Source organism: Bubalus kerabau, chromosome 21 (assembly GCF_029407905.1).
Source record: "Bubalus kerabau isolate K-KA32 ecotype Philippines breed swamp buffalo chromosome 21, PCC_UOA_SB_1v2, whole genome shotgun sequence".
In the NCBI taxonomy this organism is placed as follows: Eukaryota; Metazoa; Chordata; class Mammalia; order Artiodactyla; family Bovidae; genus Bubalus; species Bubalus kerabau.
In genome coordinates, this window is record NC_073644.1 from 23,451,401 (window position 1) to 23,469,454 (window position 18,054).

General features: G+C 47.4%; 1 protein-coding gene across 7 annotated transcripts in view; it reads right to left on the bottom strand.

Annotated features, from left to right (window-relative positions):
- Positions 1 to 5,228: 5,228 nt before the first annotated feature.
- The window catches only part of FHOD3 (formin homology 2 domain containing 3), a 524,125-nt gene continuing 511,299 nt past the window's right edge, over positions 5,229 to 18,054 (bottom strand). For all 7 annotated transcript variants that reach the window (XM_055559620.1, XM_055559619.1, XM_055559618.1 and 4 more), the window contains one exon: positions 5,229 to 5,796. In XM_055559620.1, coding sequence (XP_055415595.1) covers positions 5,714 to 5,796 — 83 coding nt within the window. In that variant the 3' untranslated portion in view covers positions 5,229 to 5,713. The remainder of the gene's footprint in view (positions 5,797 to 18,054) is intronic.

Genomic DNA, 18,054 nt, shown 5'->3' on the forward strand with positions numbered 1-18,054 from the left:
TGGATTAGAACCCATTTTCCTCTATCGACACTGCACTTCTGAGAGTGGTTTATACTAGGGAAAAGTGTGTTGTGTTAGTCACTCACTCATGTCCAACTCTTTGCAATCCCAGGGACTAGGAGCCCACCAGGATCTTCTGTCCATGAAAGTGGGTTGCCATTCCCTTCTCCAGGAGATCTTCCCAACCCAGGGATCAAACCTGGGTCTCCTGCATTGCAGGTGGATTCTTTACCATCTGAGCCATAAGGGAAGCCCAAAGATGTGTCTTGTCAGAAGTGGGATTGCCACTTCCTATCTCATAGCTAATCTTTTGAGCCAGGAAGCTCTCTGATGTTGACTGAATTGCTCTAATTCTGTAGCCAGGTCTACCACTCAGATGTGTGCTGAGCTCCAGTCAAAACGACCTCAACCAGCATACCATCAAGAACATCTTATTTCTCAGGGGCTGGATACAGCAGCTCCAAAATCTCCCCCAGGCAGCCATCTCTTTCTGTACAGCTACCTTTCAGATTCTTACTTGAAACTTGGGGTTTGCTGCTGCTGCTGCTAAGTTGCTTCAGTTGTGTCCAACTCTGTGCGACCCCATAGATGGCAGCCCACCAGGCTCCCCTGTCCCTGGGATTCTGCAGGCAAGAACACTGGAGTGGGTTGCCATTTCCTTCTCCAATGCATTAAAGTGAAAAGTGAAAGTGAAGTTGCTCAGTCGTGCCCGACTCTTAGCGACCCCATGGACTGCAGTCTACCAGGCTCCTCCATCCATGGGATTTTCCAGGCAAGAGTACTGGAGTGGGGTGCCAAGATTCTTATTTAAAACTTGGTATTTACAAAAATACAGTTATTCCACTGTGTACTTGATTTAGACATTTTTGGGGAAGGATAACTGTTTCTGTTTCTTAGCCCACTGACCTGCCCAGAAGTACCTGACTGTCACCCAGCGGAACCCCCTCCCACAAGGCAGAGCAGTGTTGAAAGCTCTGCTAGGCAGAAGCTGTCAAGGGGTAAGGAGTCTCTGAAGGGAAATGAGCTTTCTGGATTTTTTTCTGATAGAGCAAAAGCCCGGGCCTCTGCTTAGCTGGGCCAAGTGAATAGTCCAGGTGCTGCAGGGACCCGTCACAGTCCAAGGAGCCTGCTGCTCACACAGGGACAGAAGGTGTCCGCTTACCTCCTGGGGGATTCATGCCATATCTGTAACGTGCTGTGCTCATCCTCGGTGGAGTATCTTTTCTTCCAGTTTTACTGAGATATAATTGACATATAGCCCTGTATATGTTTAAGGTATACAGTCCAATGATTTGACTTACATACATCATGAAATGATTACACAGTAAGTTTAATCAACACCCATTTCATGTAGATGCAAAATTAAAGAAACAGAAAAGAGTATTTCTGTGACAAGAACATCTAGGATTTACTCTCTAAACAACCTTATATATAACATACAGCAGTGTTAATCATGTTTATCATGTATATTACGCCCCTAGTACTTACTTATCTTATAATTGAAACTTTGTACCTTTTGAATGCCTTCATCCAATTCCTCCTCCCCCCACCCGCTGCCTGTGGTAACCACAAATCTGACCTCTTTCTCCTAGAGTTTGTTTTTAAGTATAATTGAACTTTGCGTTAGTTCCTAGTATACAATATAGCCATTCAATGTTTCTATACATTTCAAAATATCACCATAAGTCTAGTTACCATCTGTCACTGTAAAAAAAATATTATGTAATTATTGACTATATTTCATAGCTGTGACTCATTTATTTTATAACTGGAAGTTCGTACCTCTTAATTTCCCTCTCTTATTTCTCTCCTTCCCCCAGCCCTCCCCTCAGGCAACCACCTGTTTCCTCTGTATCTGTGAATCTGTTTTATTATGTTTATTTTCATTTTTAGATTCCATATATAAGTAAAATCATACAGTTTTTGTCATTCTGTAATTTTACTTAACATAATACTCCCTAGTTCCATCCCTGTTGTCACAATGGCAAGATTTCATCTTTTTATGACTCACACACCACTCAGTGTGTATGCACATAGACATCACACCTTTTTTACTCATTCATCTATTGATGGGCACTTAGGTTGCTTCCAATTTGGGCTATTATAAATAATGCTGCAATAAACACAGGGGTGCACCTATCTTTTCTGATTAGTGTCTTTGCTTTCTTCAGATGAGTGCCCAGGAGTGGAATCGCTAGATCGTATCACAGCTCTAGTTTTAATTGTTTTGCAGGACCCATATCCTGTCTTCCGCAGTGGCTATACCAATGTGCATCCCCACCAAGGTTTCCCTTTTCTCCACATTTTACCCAACACTTGTTATTCATTGTCTGCGAATCAAAGCTACAATGAAATACCTGTTAGAATAACCATTCTAACAGGTATTTCATTGTAGCTTTGATTCGCAGTTCTCTGATGATTAATGATGTTGAGCATCTTTTCCGATGCCTGTTGGCCATCTGTATGTTTTCTTTGGAAAAATCTCTATTCATAATCAGTTTTTTTTCCTTACATTGAGTTGTAGATGTTCTTTGGATATTTTGGATACTAACCCCTCATCAGATATATTGTTTGCAAATGTCTTCTCCCATGCTGTAAGTGGTCTTTTCATTTTGTGTATAGTTTCTCTCAATGTGCAAAAGCTTTTTAATTTCATGTAGTCCCATTTGTTTATTTTTTGTTTCCTTTGCCTGAGCAAAATATATACAGCTCTTTGAGCTATATGTCAACCAGCATACCGCCTATGTTTTCTTCTAGAAGCTTTGTGGTTTCAGGCCTTATGTCTAAGTCTTTAATCCACTCTGAGTTTACTTCTGTGTGTGGTGTGACAGTAGAGCAGGCTGGCTCTCTTGCATGCAGCTGTCCACTTTCCCAACACTGTTTAAGAGGCTGTATCTTCCCCGTTGTATATTCTTGCCTCCTTTGTCACAGACTGACAATATAAGTGTGGGTGCATTTGTGGGCTGTCCATTCTGTTCCATTGACCTGTGTGTCTGTTTTGTACTGGTTCCATACTGTTGATGACTGTAGCTTTGCAGTATAGTTTGAAATCAGGGACCGTGACGCCTCTAACTTTGTTCTTTCTGATGATCATTTTGGCTATTCAGTATCATTTGTGTTTCCATAAAATTTTAGAATTATTTGTTCTACGACTGTGAAACACACTATTGGTATTTTGATAGAGATGGCATTGAATCTGTAGATTGCCTGAGTGTAATAGCTTAGTTATTTTAATAGTATTCTTCCCATCCATAAGCATGGTATATCATTGTGCACCCTCTCCTCCACCCTAAACTTTCTCAGTAAGTTTATTTTTAAATAGAAAAAAAAAAAAAAAAACCCTCAAGACTCCAAAGAAACTAAAACACAGGTATCTTTAAAAGAAAAGTATTTGCCTTTCTTTATCAGCAGTTTTGTCATTTCAACCCAGATTAAGAAATAGGCACAAGAATACATGTAGTGATGACCAGCACAATTAGCAACATCTCACAGTGCAAAGTACTATTCACTTTAATGCTTCTCAAAAGTCTTTAAGAAACATTTAATGTCTTGAATTAAAAACACCAATAGAGGCAGACAGAATGAATGGCGACAAGGAGAGAGGAAATGAACAACAGAAGAAAATCACTCAGATTCACTAAAAACTACTAAACCAATTCCCAGTAAAAAGAGGCCTTCTTTACCTAGCTGTAACCAAGAAATTAGCTGACTTAGTTTGCTCCCTCTGAGAATATTTTAATCCCTAAAATAAAATTAACATTAGATTTATTCAGTCACTTCTTTCCAAATGTGACCTTTTATTCTACAGCAGTAACTCTCAGCAGAACACCAGGGACCCCTAGAAGGGCATCAAAATACTTGTTCATTAAATGCGTGGAAAAAAATTCATCTTCCTTTTCTTTGCCGATCATGATCCCCAGTGATACAGAAATTCCATGTTCATATTCCAGGCTGAGGCTTTGACAAACCACTAAACCACATGTGGAATATAATACATGTTATTTAGAACCATAAGGAAATAAACATTAATACCCTATGCACCTTTTTCAATAAAGTGATTAAATAAACTCAGCTGTCTGGAATACACAGACCTAACTCTTGCAGGTTCTAGGCTCTCTGGGGTACTCACGTATTATTTGACAAATGCCTATTTGAAAGAGCTCCCTGTCTCCCAGAGAGTGAAGATGCAGAAGGTTCCGGGGGGGTGGGGGGGGGGGGTGGGGGGGTGTCAAAATCACAAAGGCCAATGGGGTGAATATATTATCTTAGCTCTTCAGACCACATGACTGCATCCTGTCTCTACAGGATACCTGCCCAGATTCAGGAACACAGGGTCACAGAGGTTCTGGAAGTGAGACACTGGTAGAATTGGTGACCTGACCATCTTTTGACACCACCCCCTTGAATACTGGGCTTCCCTGCTGGCTCAGACGGTAAAGAATCCGCCTGCAGTGTGGGAGACCTGGGTTTGATCCCTGGGTTGGGAAGATCCCCTGAAAAAGGAAATGGCAATCCACTCCACTATTCTTGCCTAGAGAATCCCACGGACAGAGGAGCCTGGTGGGCTACAGTTCACGGGGTCGCAAAGAGTTGGACATGACTGAGCAACGGCAATTGTTAACTGTCCCCTGTTTCCAGAGATGGAGGTTCTTCAGAGGGAGCCATGCACCCTGTGAGGGGCCGAAGGTCTCTGTGGAGGGCTTCAGGCCCCTCAGAGTGGCTCTGCGGTTGCAGCCCCTCGCAGCATCCTCCCCTCTAGACGCCTGATGGCTGTGCTTGAGCACCAAGGACAGTACTTCTCATTCCGAAGTTCTCCACAGACGAAGCTTCAACTTCTCATTTTTCTTTTCGTGACTTAGTAAATTCTTTGAGAATTTTACATTAGAGGCCAGTGAGGGAGTTGCAGAATTTAGATTTTTTAAACACTATTCTAGTTATTGCTTCAGCATCACAAAGGAGCAAAAACAAAGCATGCAGGTAAGGTGATCCATGGGAGGTTATTGCTAACTTGTACTGCCAGGAAGACTGTGCCTAATTAACCTGGAGTTACAAAGAGCACACGTCAGCATTTCTCACTCAGTTAACAAATAAAAGGAAATCCAAAGGGCTTGGAGGCCATACGGAATCAGGGTCCTTCTCATGAACCTGAGAAGAGGTTTTGTGGATCCAGAAGGAGCCGAGCCTATGGAGCTATTTAAGGTTCTACGCAGGAGAATAAAGGTTTCCAGTTACGGCATTAAACTCTGTTTATTTAGTATTTGAAACAGGGTGTACATTTATGAATTTATATAAACATTTATTAATAGTACATCTAAAATCCACAACCAGTAAACAATCTGTGCTTTCTGTTTTGGAGTTGACATCTGCATGTTTTGGTGTTGTGGAGGGACCCAGTCTGTGAACCTAACCAAACTGCCTCATGACCATGGTAACCGTGACGGAAGTGATCTGCTCCTGCACAGAAAAAGTGTCACGCTTTGGAACTACTAAGCCAGGTGTCAAGGAAAGAAGAGACACACAGCGGACACGATGAAGAAAGTACAGGAAGGGGACGCTGGGATCCGTGTCACAAGCCGGGCGGTGACACCGAGACATGTGTGCTGCCCCTTCAGAAGCTTCAGGCGTTAGAGTCTCCGCACCTCCCACCAGAGGGGCTCCCCCCGAGCAGAAGCTCTCACTCAGCGCAGACATGCTTCTGAGGGCACCGTGGGGGTCACAGCTGCAGCTCCGAGGTGCCCACCAGGCCCAGGGCCCGCGCTTCTTCGGGAGTCAGGCCGCTCTTCAGGGTCCTCCGCACTGCCGGGGCCAGAGACGAAGGGGTGAGAAGAGAGGGCAGTGTTAGCAGCCAGGCCCCTTCCCCAAGGAGCCACAGCACTCACGACCCCTGGCCCCACCCTACCCCTGCCAAGGAGCCCTGGCTGACTGGCTGTTTTCAGGGCAGGAAAAAAAATCTAGGGGCTGCCAGAGGCTGCCCTGGAGATGACCCAGGCACCGCCCTGGAGAGTCAGGCAGAAAGGGGACCGCCTAGGGGGAGTGGAGCGGAGAGAGGCCCACCCTGATGAGGTGTCTGAGAAAGGGTGCGAACTACAAAACGCAGGTGGCACGTTTAGAGTGCAGCCTTTCCCAGCACAAGGAGCAGATGAGAGCTGTTAAGGAATTCCAGAGTACAGGAAAACACACGTTCCAATGATGCAAGTGAGGTGAGATGATCCCGCAAATCTGCAGGGACGTACCTCTGCAGAGGCCCCCCCAGCAAGGTGTTAATGGAACCCGGCACAAGGGGGGAGTCATCAGGATGAGCCCCCCACGAGCGCCGTGGTCTTGGTCTCAACTCCTCAAAGAGCCTCTACAGAGAAGAACCACTGACTCCTCGTGGACTCGATGCCAAGGAGCAAACAGCCAACGAGTGGGCTTGGTGGATGTTCTCTGTGAGACACAAACGGCTCAAGAAGGACCAGTGACCTCCCGCCCTGAGGTTTACAACTGGCGGTCAGAGGAACACTCACATTTCACTGACTGAGAATTGGCTTACGTTTGCCTGACATTATAGGGTTTCCATTGTTTAGTGTGATCAGGTTCAGTGTCAAAATAGAGGCTGCATAAGGCTGAAGGATGAGGCAGCTGGCCCTTCCAAGACTGGTCTTTTCATTTGAAAGGTTTCCTAATTACATTTTCCTGAACTGATAAATTGTATTTGGCCTACTCTGTATGGAAGTCATATAGAGTTTGGGATATCTGTTCTATTTTCAGAAGTGATGTGTCATAGATCTACCATCTACTCTAAATCATCAATCAGCTAGAGTCCCTGAGATCACCAGGGAAGGCCTTTGATCAGAAAGCAGAGAAAGTAAAGCTCACCCTTATTGTTTTCCCACTTTCCCTGCCAGATCTAATTCCCCACATTCCCTCCATGACAAGGGGGCCTATGTCCTCTGAGGCCTCCACAGAGGCGAGGTCCCCATCTCAAGTGTCTGCAGAAAACTCCCATATCAATGCCTCCCTGGGCAAAAGCCCACTTAGCCCATGGACAAAGGGCCTCAAATAGTCAGGTCTCTGGTAGAACAGACAGCAGCTAATATCTACTATTGAATACTTTTTTCTCTCCCAGGAATCAGCACTTTGGACAGGAAAGGGAAAGTGCTAGTCGCTAAGTTGTGTCCAACTCTTTGCAATCCTGTGAACTGTAGCCCACCAGGCTCCTCTGTCCATGGGATTCTCCAGGTAAGAATACTGGAGTGCGTAGCCATTCCCTTCTCCAGGGGGACCTTCCTCACCCAGGGATCGAACCTGGGTCTCCTGAACTGCAAGCAGATTCTTTACCATCTGAGCCACCAGGGAAGTCTTACTTTGGACAGGGGCCAACACCTAATCCATCAGTCAGTCAACAGATACTTCATGGAGAGCCTATTGTTTGCTCAGCTCTTTAACTCAAAGAATGGATACACTTAGGGTTTTTAACAGCAGCACAAAGTTTTGCAGTGAAGGGTACCCTCAGATCAGGCCACCGCACACACTACTGCATTTCCAAGCCCAGCAGGGCCCCAAAGCCCCCTGGCCACAGCTGCTCCTGCACCAGCTCACCCTCCCCCAAGCCCAGACGTCCTGGGCTCCAGACTGAGTATCTAACTCATCCAGACAAAATGCTTGGCTCCAGAGCCTTGGCTGGAGGCAGATTGCATGTAACTGAGCAATGGAATTTGTTCTATGGGGCAGCAATAAAAACACTAGTTTGTAATACCCTTTATGTTCTTTAAACACTCCTTCAAGGGTTTGTTAAAGAAAGATAATAATTTTAGTGGCAGAAAACAAGATGAAATATTTCTCATTCTTGACAAGGACGGCTGAGACCTCTTATCCAAGATACAAGCTTCTGCCTGAAGAAGTCCATGTTACACTAGGAGGGCATCTCACATTTCCTTGGCAACAGGAGGTGGCACGGGCTAGTGACCACTGCTCTGCACAGCTCTGCGCCCTCATGGATTACACGCTTGGCCCAATGACCACACGAGCTGGTGGGCCTTGAAAGATGCCTCTCTTAGATCTGTTCACATGTTAGCCCTATAACTAGAGTGCTCAGTTCATATAAATATTTGAGTAAGGACCCTGGCACCTTAGAGAACAGGCTATACTCTCCTAACAGATATGGGCCTCGGGCCAGCCAATCCGGGAGCAAGCCAGAGAACAGAACAAAGCTTAATGGTACTGTCCCAGCCTTGCTGCCCTCGGCCTCATGGTCTACTCCCACGTTTTAATGCTGTAGACCCCTGAGACCCCTCCGGCCCAGGCTTTTCTCTACTGTGGCGAAAAGCCAGTGTAAGTAAAGGTCCCTCTTCTTGCCAGATGAGTCCCTGAAAGGTAGAGATGCAAAGAAAAACTTGCCCCATTTATGGAATCCTACTTTCTGTAGGCCTTCCTGACAATTCAGATAAATTCTCCCAGGAATATATTAACCCTGAAGAGGACCTTAAGAATTCGAACACTTTGCTAAAAACTCTAAGTTAATTCACCTTATAGATGTGTAATGCAGGGAATTGAAATCAGCTTGGTACCCCAATTCAAGTCCTACACAGAAAGGGCCCTCACGGTGTCTGTCTACCTGCTCATCAGTTAACTCATTCATTCAACAGGGGTTACGGGAGCCTCCACCTCGAGCCAAGTGTCAGCTCAAGGAGGCCAGGAGCTGATGGGGATGTGCAGTGAGGGAAGGGGCACAGGGCAGCACACCCTGCTGGCACAGGGGGTGACTCTCACACGGCAAATTTCCAGAAAGCAAAGAAGGGCTGGGGATGTATGAGAAGGAGGGGATCAGCAGAATATGGGACTCACATAGCAGAAACTAGCCTCCCATCAAACAGGGCATTCTCAAATAGCATGTTCTCAAGTGCTGGCGAGCGAGGAAGAAGGCGGGGGGGGGTGGGGGGGCTGGCTTCCATCTGATAAGATAACATCTGGGCCCCTTTCCACCGCCCCAACTCCTGCTCCCCGCTTGAACGCTCCGGCTGCCTCGGAGCTCCCCGGCTTGTCACATGCCACTGCCTCCCCTCCCCGCAGCTGCTTAACAGAGAACAGACCGTGGAAATGTTTATCCTTGTCTGCCCCGCAGCCCTTCCATAGACAGCCTGGGTCACTCTGCTGGCACCAGCAGCCCCTGGACGCCCCAGGACTTGTGACAGCTCCCGGAACGCCAGCCCTGGGATCCGACCCGGGGCACCCCCTGCTGTCAACATGCAGGAAAGGGGGGTCTGGGGCTCAGGGAAAAATCCTTAGTTTTTCTCTTTTCTTCCCCCCTCCACCCTTGAATTGAAAAAAACTTTTGTTTAATCCTCCGAAGTGCTCCCAGGTGACTCTCTGTTAAGTTGAATCCGAGAAGAATGATAGTGGTTGCCGTTTCCTGAGCACTACCTCGGATTATTTCACCCGAATTTTGTGGAAACCCTATGAGATGAGGACAGGGAATGAGCAACAGCGGCATGGAGAGACGGAGACCCTGACCCTGCGGAGGGTGGGAGAGAAGGACTCGGGCCAAGAAGCTCGAACCAGAGCCCACCCTGGACAGCTGTGCCCCGACAGGCCTGGCAGCCCACGCGCTGACAATTTTTCATTCTGATGGCAGACAGACCGAGTTTTACTCCCGTGGGACAGAAAGCCACATGCGTGCTCTTTGGATCACTGACAGATTTTTTTTTTTTTTCATTTTTTGTCATATAATGCCAAGCGATCTGGAAATAAGTCATTGTTGTTGTTTGTAATCCCTAAGATCCTAAAGACTGTTCTGATGAGTCTCCTGAGAATAGCATGTCCGGGATAACAGGGACTCACATTGGAGCTTGAAGATGTCCTACATGTTTTCGTTTAGGCACTGGGACGTAACTGGCCCAGCTGCTATCAGAGCTGTTCGTTTATGCAGCCCTTGTTCCTGGAGGGACCTGTCTGCTGAAGGAGAAAAATGATGGGTCCAGTCCTGCCCCTTTGGACTTAAATACCAGGAGCTGTGTGTCATTCTTAGTAATTCAATGCTAGACATTCTGTGGGATTTTTGTGGGTTTGTTTTTTTTTTTTTGGTCAATGTCAATTATTTAACCTTTTAGGTTAATTTCCTTACTTTTGCCCTCCATCTTTTTTTTCCACATAAAATCCTGTCCATTAAAAGCAAGGTTCCCCAAATTGACAGCTTTCTACAAAATAACTGGCCGGTACTTTCCCAAAGTGTCAAGGTCATGAGTGTCTGCCACAGATCAGAGCAGACTGAGAAGACAAGACGACAACCCAACACGGGGCTTGAAGTAGGATCACAGACCAGAAAAGGGCATTAGTGGGAAACTAATGAAATCTGAGTCAAGACTGCAGTTCAGTTAATAGTTAATTTTTTGACACATCATCCTACAGCGCGTAGGGTGTTAACACTGAGGGGAGCTGGGTGAAGGATAGAAGGCAACTCTCTGAGCTTACTTTTGAAACTTTTTTGTTAAGTCTTAAAATTCTTTCAAAATAAAATCTAAAAAACACACACAAAACTTCAAATGACAACAGCAAGGGGCTAAGGTTCCCAAAGCTGGTTGATTTAAACTGGACTTTGCAGACTCAGCCTGGGGCACCAAGAACCAGTGTCTCTGGGAGAGACCCCCGAAGTGTATCCTGACCTCCTGGGAGATTCAGATCCCTGACTTAGGAACAAGAAGGTGGAGGAGTAGGCAGACGTGTAGTACCTCTCTCTCCATGGATACATCAGGAATACACCTTCAGACACAGAGATGCATGCAGAACAGCAGCTGAGAGCGGACAGGAGTACCTGACCAGCGGAAAAGAATATATAGAACCATGCAAAACTTGGTAGGACTAAGGAGCCAGGAGGAAAAAACAGGAGTGTTACTAGGACTGGACCTGCCCTTGGCAGGTAGGGGAACTGAAATTGCCCGTATCGGGGCAATTGTCTGAGTCAGGAGAAACATTTAAAGCTGAGAGTGAAACAGCTGACCTGCGGCAGCCTAAATGGAATGAGAATCAGACAGTCCTTGCCGCAGCCATACGTATCCCGAACAGGAACACTGGTCTCCTGGAAGGCGCAGATCCCTGACTTAAGTCATTGCCATCTGACTGCGATGCAGCAAAGCTGCTCAGGAAGGTGATGGCCTTTGTGGTGACAGGCCTGACCCAGAATTAAGTTCACTCACGCCGAGACGGCTCTTAGCAACATTTATGGTTGATGTGTTCAGTCACTAAGTTGTGTCCAACTCTTTGCAACCCAATGGACTGTAGCCCACCAGGCTCCCCTGTCCAAGCAAAAATACTAGAGTGGGTAGCCATTCCCTTCTCCAGGGGATCTTCCCAGATCAGGGATCGAACCCTTGCCTCCTACACTGGCAGGCAGATTCTTTACCACTCAGCCACTGTTGGGAGGCCCAACATTTATGGTATCAGGCACTTTCTACAACTGCTGGTGTGGCCACGATTGTGGCTGTGCAGAGTCCCTACCCCACTTCCCGCCTACATCTGTAGCTATGTTCACATCCAGCGCTCCTCCACCATCTCTTTGGTTGCTAGCTAGGCACTGAGCAGACAGCAATCAGTGAAAATGCAAAAGCAGACTGCCTTTTATGAGTCACGCAGTAGGGAGGACAGGGGGAGAGAGGGCGGAGCCTGGCCAGGGAGAAAAATGAAACAGTTCCTCCATGGCTCTCTGGGCTCAGAGTTTTCAGCATTGCTGCAAGTCCTGGCCAGGACAGAAATGCCTTCCCCCTGTTCAGATGAAGCCCAGCTGCTTAGTACATATCCAAGATGGCACAACAGTACTAGACACACACTGTGCTGACAACCCAGGCTTCTGTGCACAGGGGCAAGCCACTGCACCGGAGTCCCAGGGGTAAAAAGAGAGGGGCAAAATGGGTCTGGCCCATGAATTACAGCAGATCAAGTGAGGTGGACAGTGGTGCTCAGGGAGTGAGGTGGGTGATGGTAGCAAAGTGATACTGAGGTGGGTGTGTCTTCTGTGCACAAGCTCCTGGGTGACTTCCGCACGCAGCCCTTACACATCTACAGGCAGCTTCGTATTCCTACCGGGACCCTTGGGCACCAGCGTGAAGGGAAGGGGGATGGTGAGACCCCATCACAGGTGGCTCACTTAACCCTCACAACCGTCCCGGGAGGCTGGCAACACCACCCTTACTTGCTGGAAGAAGACAGGCTCAGTGAAGCCAAGCCATTTAAATGGGAGCCAGTCCCCTCTGTGTTATGACTGTGCAGATTCTCAAGATAGAGATGGATTCCATCAGAACTTGGCAGCAAAGATGATGAACCAGTCACCTCCTGTCAGTAAGGTGCTTGGCACTTTCCAAAGCCCCCTTCCGAGAACCCTCTGCTTTGCTCCCAGAATAGCTCTCTGATGCAGAAAAGACAAAGTCTCATATTCCTCTCTTCCACGGATCCTCTCTTCTCTTGAACCACCACTCTGGGCAAAAGGGTGCCTGCCATTCAGACAAATACGGTGAGGGACACAGAAGCCAGCCCCCTTTTTCAACACGCTAGTTCACAGTTTGGGAGAGCCATTCAGTGCAGGGAAACACTTCCAAGCTCTTCCTGCTTTGCCTCTCTATCTCCAAGACTTGAGCTTTCCATTACATCAAAGTCCCAGCAACTCTAGAGCAAGGGGCTGCTTCCGCCCTCATGGGCTTGGGTGCAGGGCCTGTACACCCTGTTTTGGACCTGCCTCCAGGGCTCAGGTGATTTGGCGTCTATTCTGAAAGCACCGTCTCACTCCCCAGTCCCCAGACTCTAACTATGCCTCCCAGCTTACCCCTGGCAAACTCCCCCAAAGCCCCTTTCCTGTGTCCGTCCAGCCCTGCCTCCCAGACCCTCCCAATGAAGACCCGGGCTACAAATACCTTCCTCACTTCCCCATCTTCCTTTTCCAGTGCAAAGGGCTGGACACCCACCATAGGCTTAAAGTCGGCCCCAGTGGGTCAGTGAGCGGCTGTCAGCCCCGTTCTCTCTGGCCACCCTACTCCTGCAGCCGGGAGTGGGCGCTGATGGAGTGGCACTTCTCCCCAGAGGCCCATCCCTTACATATCGGCTCTCTAAAATGCACTGGTTCGCCACCAGGTTTAGGAGACTTTGAGCTCCTTTTCAGACTTATTCTATTTATCTTTTTGTCCTCTGGCCTGTGTACACGGGTGGGTGCCCTTAGCTGTCTTCAGAGGGGCAATGAGTCCAGCTTTAATGAGCTGGAAGTATATTTAGGCTCTGAGTAAATAGTACTGATGTTGAGAAGACAAAAGTTTGGTTGAGAAACTCTGGTCCTTTTACTAACATCTTATTCTACTGTATTCTAAGAGCATTCATTTTAACGCCTCTGGCTCTTTCCATTGTTAGCCCTATAAAAGAATATAAAATTTGTAAGTAGGGCAGAACTATGTAATAACATGCAGAGAAATTTTTCTTAATGGGGTTAGTGGGAAAATTTCTGGACATTTTCAAACACCACTTTGGAAAATTACAATTAACCTGAGTACTGATCAGAACTTTGGCCACCTCATGCGAAGAGTTGACTCGTTAGAAAAGACTCTGATGCTGGGAGGGATTGGGGGCAGGAGGAAAAGAGGACAACAGAGGATGAGATGGCTGGATGGCATCACCGACTCGATGGACGTGAATCTGAGTGAACTCCGGGAGATGATGATGGACAGGGAGACCTGGCGTGCTGCGATTCATGGGGTCGCAAAGAGTCAGACATGACTGAGAGACTGAATTGAACTGATCAGATCCAGCACTCAATCTAATATTTTGTGAGGTATAGCTACCATTTTCCCTAAAACAGGGTCAATAATTTTTCAGATTTGTTCAGCCTCCTTCTCCATGTAATTCTGTAACGTGATGGCATGGCAACGTCCCTCAATATGTCGTAAAATAAGATCTTTGTTATATCGAATCAACATGAACATGTCACATGCCCTTCAAGAGGAATGCTGAAGCTTTGTAAGAGGGGGAATGAGAGTCCAGTCATTAAATCAAGTCAGAGTTCAGTGTTCCTTTCCCAGCAGCCCCTAGAATCAGACTTCTGGCCCCTCACACTGAAACACCATTCTTGTAAAGATGACCTAGCTTATATTCCTAAGACATTGGTGGATTGCTTGTAGGCCATGTCAAAGTGATCGCACTTTTATAGAAACATAGCCCTGAGCCCAATACTCCATGTTCACATCACAGGTGGGGCCCAGACTCCTTGGAGAGAAACAGCAGGAGAGGGGGCATCCAGCCTCTCTCAGTGGGACAAGACCTGGGCTCCTCTGGGAAAGAGTAAAAGGCAAACCATGAGCCCCTAGTGCACCCTCTGCTGTGACAGGCCAGGCTAACGGTGACATGCAGGCAGCCACCAGGGCAGAGACCCTCTTCCGAAGATAGGTCCCAGAGAAAAGAACACAAGGGCCCTTTTCCTCCCCAGACCCCGAGCCTGTCCCGCAGAATCACAGTGGGAAGGAGACCTCAGATGCCCGTCAGCTTTAAGGTTTCCACGGGAAGACCAACATTTGGGAGGCCTAAGAGAACAAATAGCCTGGAGACAAAGTGTGTGTGTGTGTGTGTGTGTGTGTGTGCGCGCGCGCGCGCGCGCTCAGTCGTGTCTCTTTGTGACTCCATGGACTGTATAGCCCGCTAGGCACCTCTGTCCATGGAATTTTCCAGGCAAGAATACTGGAGTGGGTTGCCATTTCCTGCCCGGACACAGTATGGGGTTGGTCAAAAAGTTCATTTGGACTTTTCCATAAGATATAATGAAAAAAACCAAATTAACTTTTTGGCCAGATGGATACCTTCCCTGATATGATGAAAAGAAAAACCAAAAGAAGAAGAAAACAAAGGGCTTGGAGAATGCTCTCCTTGGTCACCTCCACCAGCTGATTCGAGAGTCTTGGCTAGATTCTGGGGGAGCATTTGAGGTGCATTTGTGTAGACATTTTACAGGCTAGACATCAACTGGACAATTCAAAACATTTTACTTATTGAGACCCTGATGGTACCAGCTGGGAAAACAGCAGAACAGAGCCTAGGAACTTGGGAATCCATTACAGTGCCCTGGGTGTGTCCCAACTGGCTGCATATTTCAGGCTTTAAGCAGGACTCTTGGCAGGGGTAAGCCTGGCCACCAGCATCAAACATGAAAGCAAAAGTTTAAGTATCCACGAGGAGTCTCAAGTGGCTTGCAGGTCATAAATTTCTAGGTTATGGGCTGGATTCAATTTGGTTTCCTGCAACAGCTGGACTGTTATTGTCTTTAGCTAAATGAGTTATAGCCCAAATATGTTGGTTATTCATTTATCCACTTGCCTCATCGCCACCATTAAACAATCAAATCTGATGCAGCATTGTTCCAGGGTGAGGCCCCAAGCTGAACTTCATGTCAATTTTGCAAATTGGTTTTTTCTCGTTCCTTTAACTTCTTGTGAAAAGCTGGAGTTTACATCCCTTTATAACAGAAATCAGAGTAACTTCCCCATCTCAAATTTCTGTGTATGGTGCCATCACTAATAAACGAAACCTGCCACAGATAAACACTTACATACACGCAGAGCTGTATTTGTTGTAGCAACTGCATCATGGGACAAAATATGTTTGGCTAAATAAAAAGAATATAGGGCCGTTTTGCATAAGATTGGAATGGAAACGATACCACAGGAAATTATTTTATGTCAACCACAAAAACAGGCAAAATATCTCTCTGGCCAGACTGAAGAGGAAAATTAATTATGACTGTGTTATTGTTCCCACTGACATTATGTGTCTCTCTAAGAATCTGGCTGGAAGGCAGGGCCAACACTCTTTGCCAACACAGACATACAACCTATAGGAGGAGGGCATGGCCGGGGCCTCGGGGACTGGCCAGGCCCCTGTCTCATGCAGTCTCCTTCTCTGAGATCCGGCCCAACCCTGCCCATCTTCTGGAGGGCAATCCCTGGCCTGGCATCCTTTCTCTACTCCGCCCCCATGGTCGACTCCCCGCAACGTGCTTTCCCTAGCTCTTCCCGATGGAGACTTTGCACTGAAGTTGTCTACTGGTACATGGTTTCTTCCATTTGGTTACTGGTTTAGTTAAGTAAATAAGAGAATGGTAATAAAGGACAAGGGCTTCCTTGGTGGCTTAGACGGTAAAGAATCTGCTGCAATGCAGAAGACCTGGGTTCGATCCCTGGGTTGGGAAGGTCCCCTGGAAAAGGGAATGGCAACCCACTCCAGCGTTCTGGCCTGGAGAATTCCATGGACAGAGAAGGCTGGCGGGCGACAGTCAATGGGGTCACAAAGAGTCAGAATCAGACACGACTGAGCAACTTGCACTTTCAATAAAGGACAGATACTGAGGATAATCTACTTAAGACCCCAAAAACCTTTCATAAATTTCATTAAAAAAAAAAGCTATTTAAGAAAAAGATTTCTGATTATGAAAACAGCAAGAGAAAAATATGCAAATGATGTAGACAAGCCATACGTAACAGAAGAGACGCAAACCACAAGAGGCTAGACCTTCCCAGTGTGCAGAAAGAAAGTGAATTAAAACATAAAGAATGCTATTTCACACTCTTCAGAAAAAGGCACATGCTGGCCTGGCCTGGAGCACGCAGTGTGGAGAGAGTAAGGGTGAGCTTCTGGAGAAGAGTCTGCTCCCCAAGACGTGCACATCTGGGGACCCTGCAATTCCAGTCTTGGCCTCGTACCCCAGGGCCACCTCCGCCTTACTGTGCTCAGGTCCCCCGGGGATCTTGTTAAATGCAGGTTCTGAATCAGCTGCCCTGGAGAGGTCCCTGTGAACATGTGTTTCTAACCAGCCTCCAAGAGATGCTCATGTTGTCTGAGGAACAACTTTAAGTCGCAAGCCCCTAGTCAAGTTTTCACATGGGAGCACCAGGAGGATGGCAAAGCAGTGCCAGGAAATGTTGGAAAACGTAAAGACAGCGATGTTGGAGCCCACAAACATATTCTTACAGATGTAAAAAGTCCCCCTGAACGATAGGTTTCTATTTAAAAAATGGAGGGAGTGTGGCAGAGGCCGCACAAAGTGGAACAAGAGTCCTTCCAGTGACACCAACCACCCGGGGGCGCAGGGAAGGCCCCACCGCACAGGCTCTCCGGTGGTCGGCTTGAGTCTGCCCAGACACCGGGGGTTTTTAAAGCTCTGCAGAAGGTTCTACTGTGCACCCACGGTTGAGAACCACAACTCAAGAAGGTACTCGAAGCATGTACCAGCAGGATGGACCTCCTCTAAGGAGTGTTGCAAAACCAGCCTCCTATCTCACCAACTGAGAACCACCGCCCCCAACCCCCAAGTTCTGTAATTTGAGAGGCTCTGCTTCTCCCTGCAAGTGGTGTTGAGTGGAACCTACTTTTCTGGAGAAAATGTCCCCTAGAATCTACAGGCAATGATATAAAAGGGGCGGGGTCTGAGAGTCTGTGGCAATTCGGTTTAGTATTCTTTACTGTGGAAACATGCATGACAACGGGACAAACAGAACCAGGGCGCCCACAGTATGCAGCCCAAAATGCAGCCACCCCCCGTGAGTGCAGGGTGGCACTGCGTGGGGGGCTCTGAGTTTGAGTTCTTACTGAACTCTTGACTCCTGAGAGGCACTCTCTTTTCACTCTGGAAGCTAAGACAACGGGAGGCAAACAGGCATCCTTTTTATGAAACATCAGAAATCCCTGTCCTAGTCAGCATTCCTGGAGGCTGAGCTGGTGGAGGCTCAAGCTGTCTCGAGTGACCGGCAACAGGCCAAGGCTTGGGGCGGTGAGCTCTCTTCTGAAACACAGGAGGACCATGGCCATGTCAAAGGATTCAGAGAACCTGCTTCTTGAAGTGAGCCGTCCCTGTGAGACTCAGCTTGGTGCCCACGGAGGCGGCTCCACACCTGTCATTCAGTGGGTAGGAGCAGGTAACAGGGAGCAGGAAATACCCTCTATTTAGTAGGCAATTTTAAAAAAAGCCTGATCAACCTAGGCTAACATGAGCGATCTTAAGCATCCTAATGACCGTAAAATCACCTGCCACCTCTGGGCTCACCTTCAGCATGTTCACGG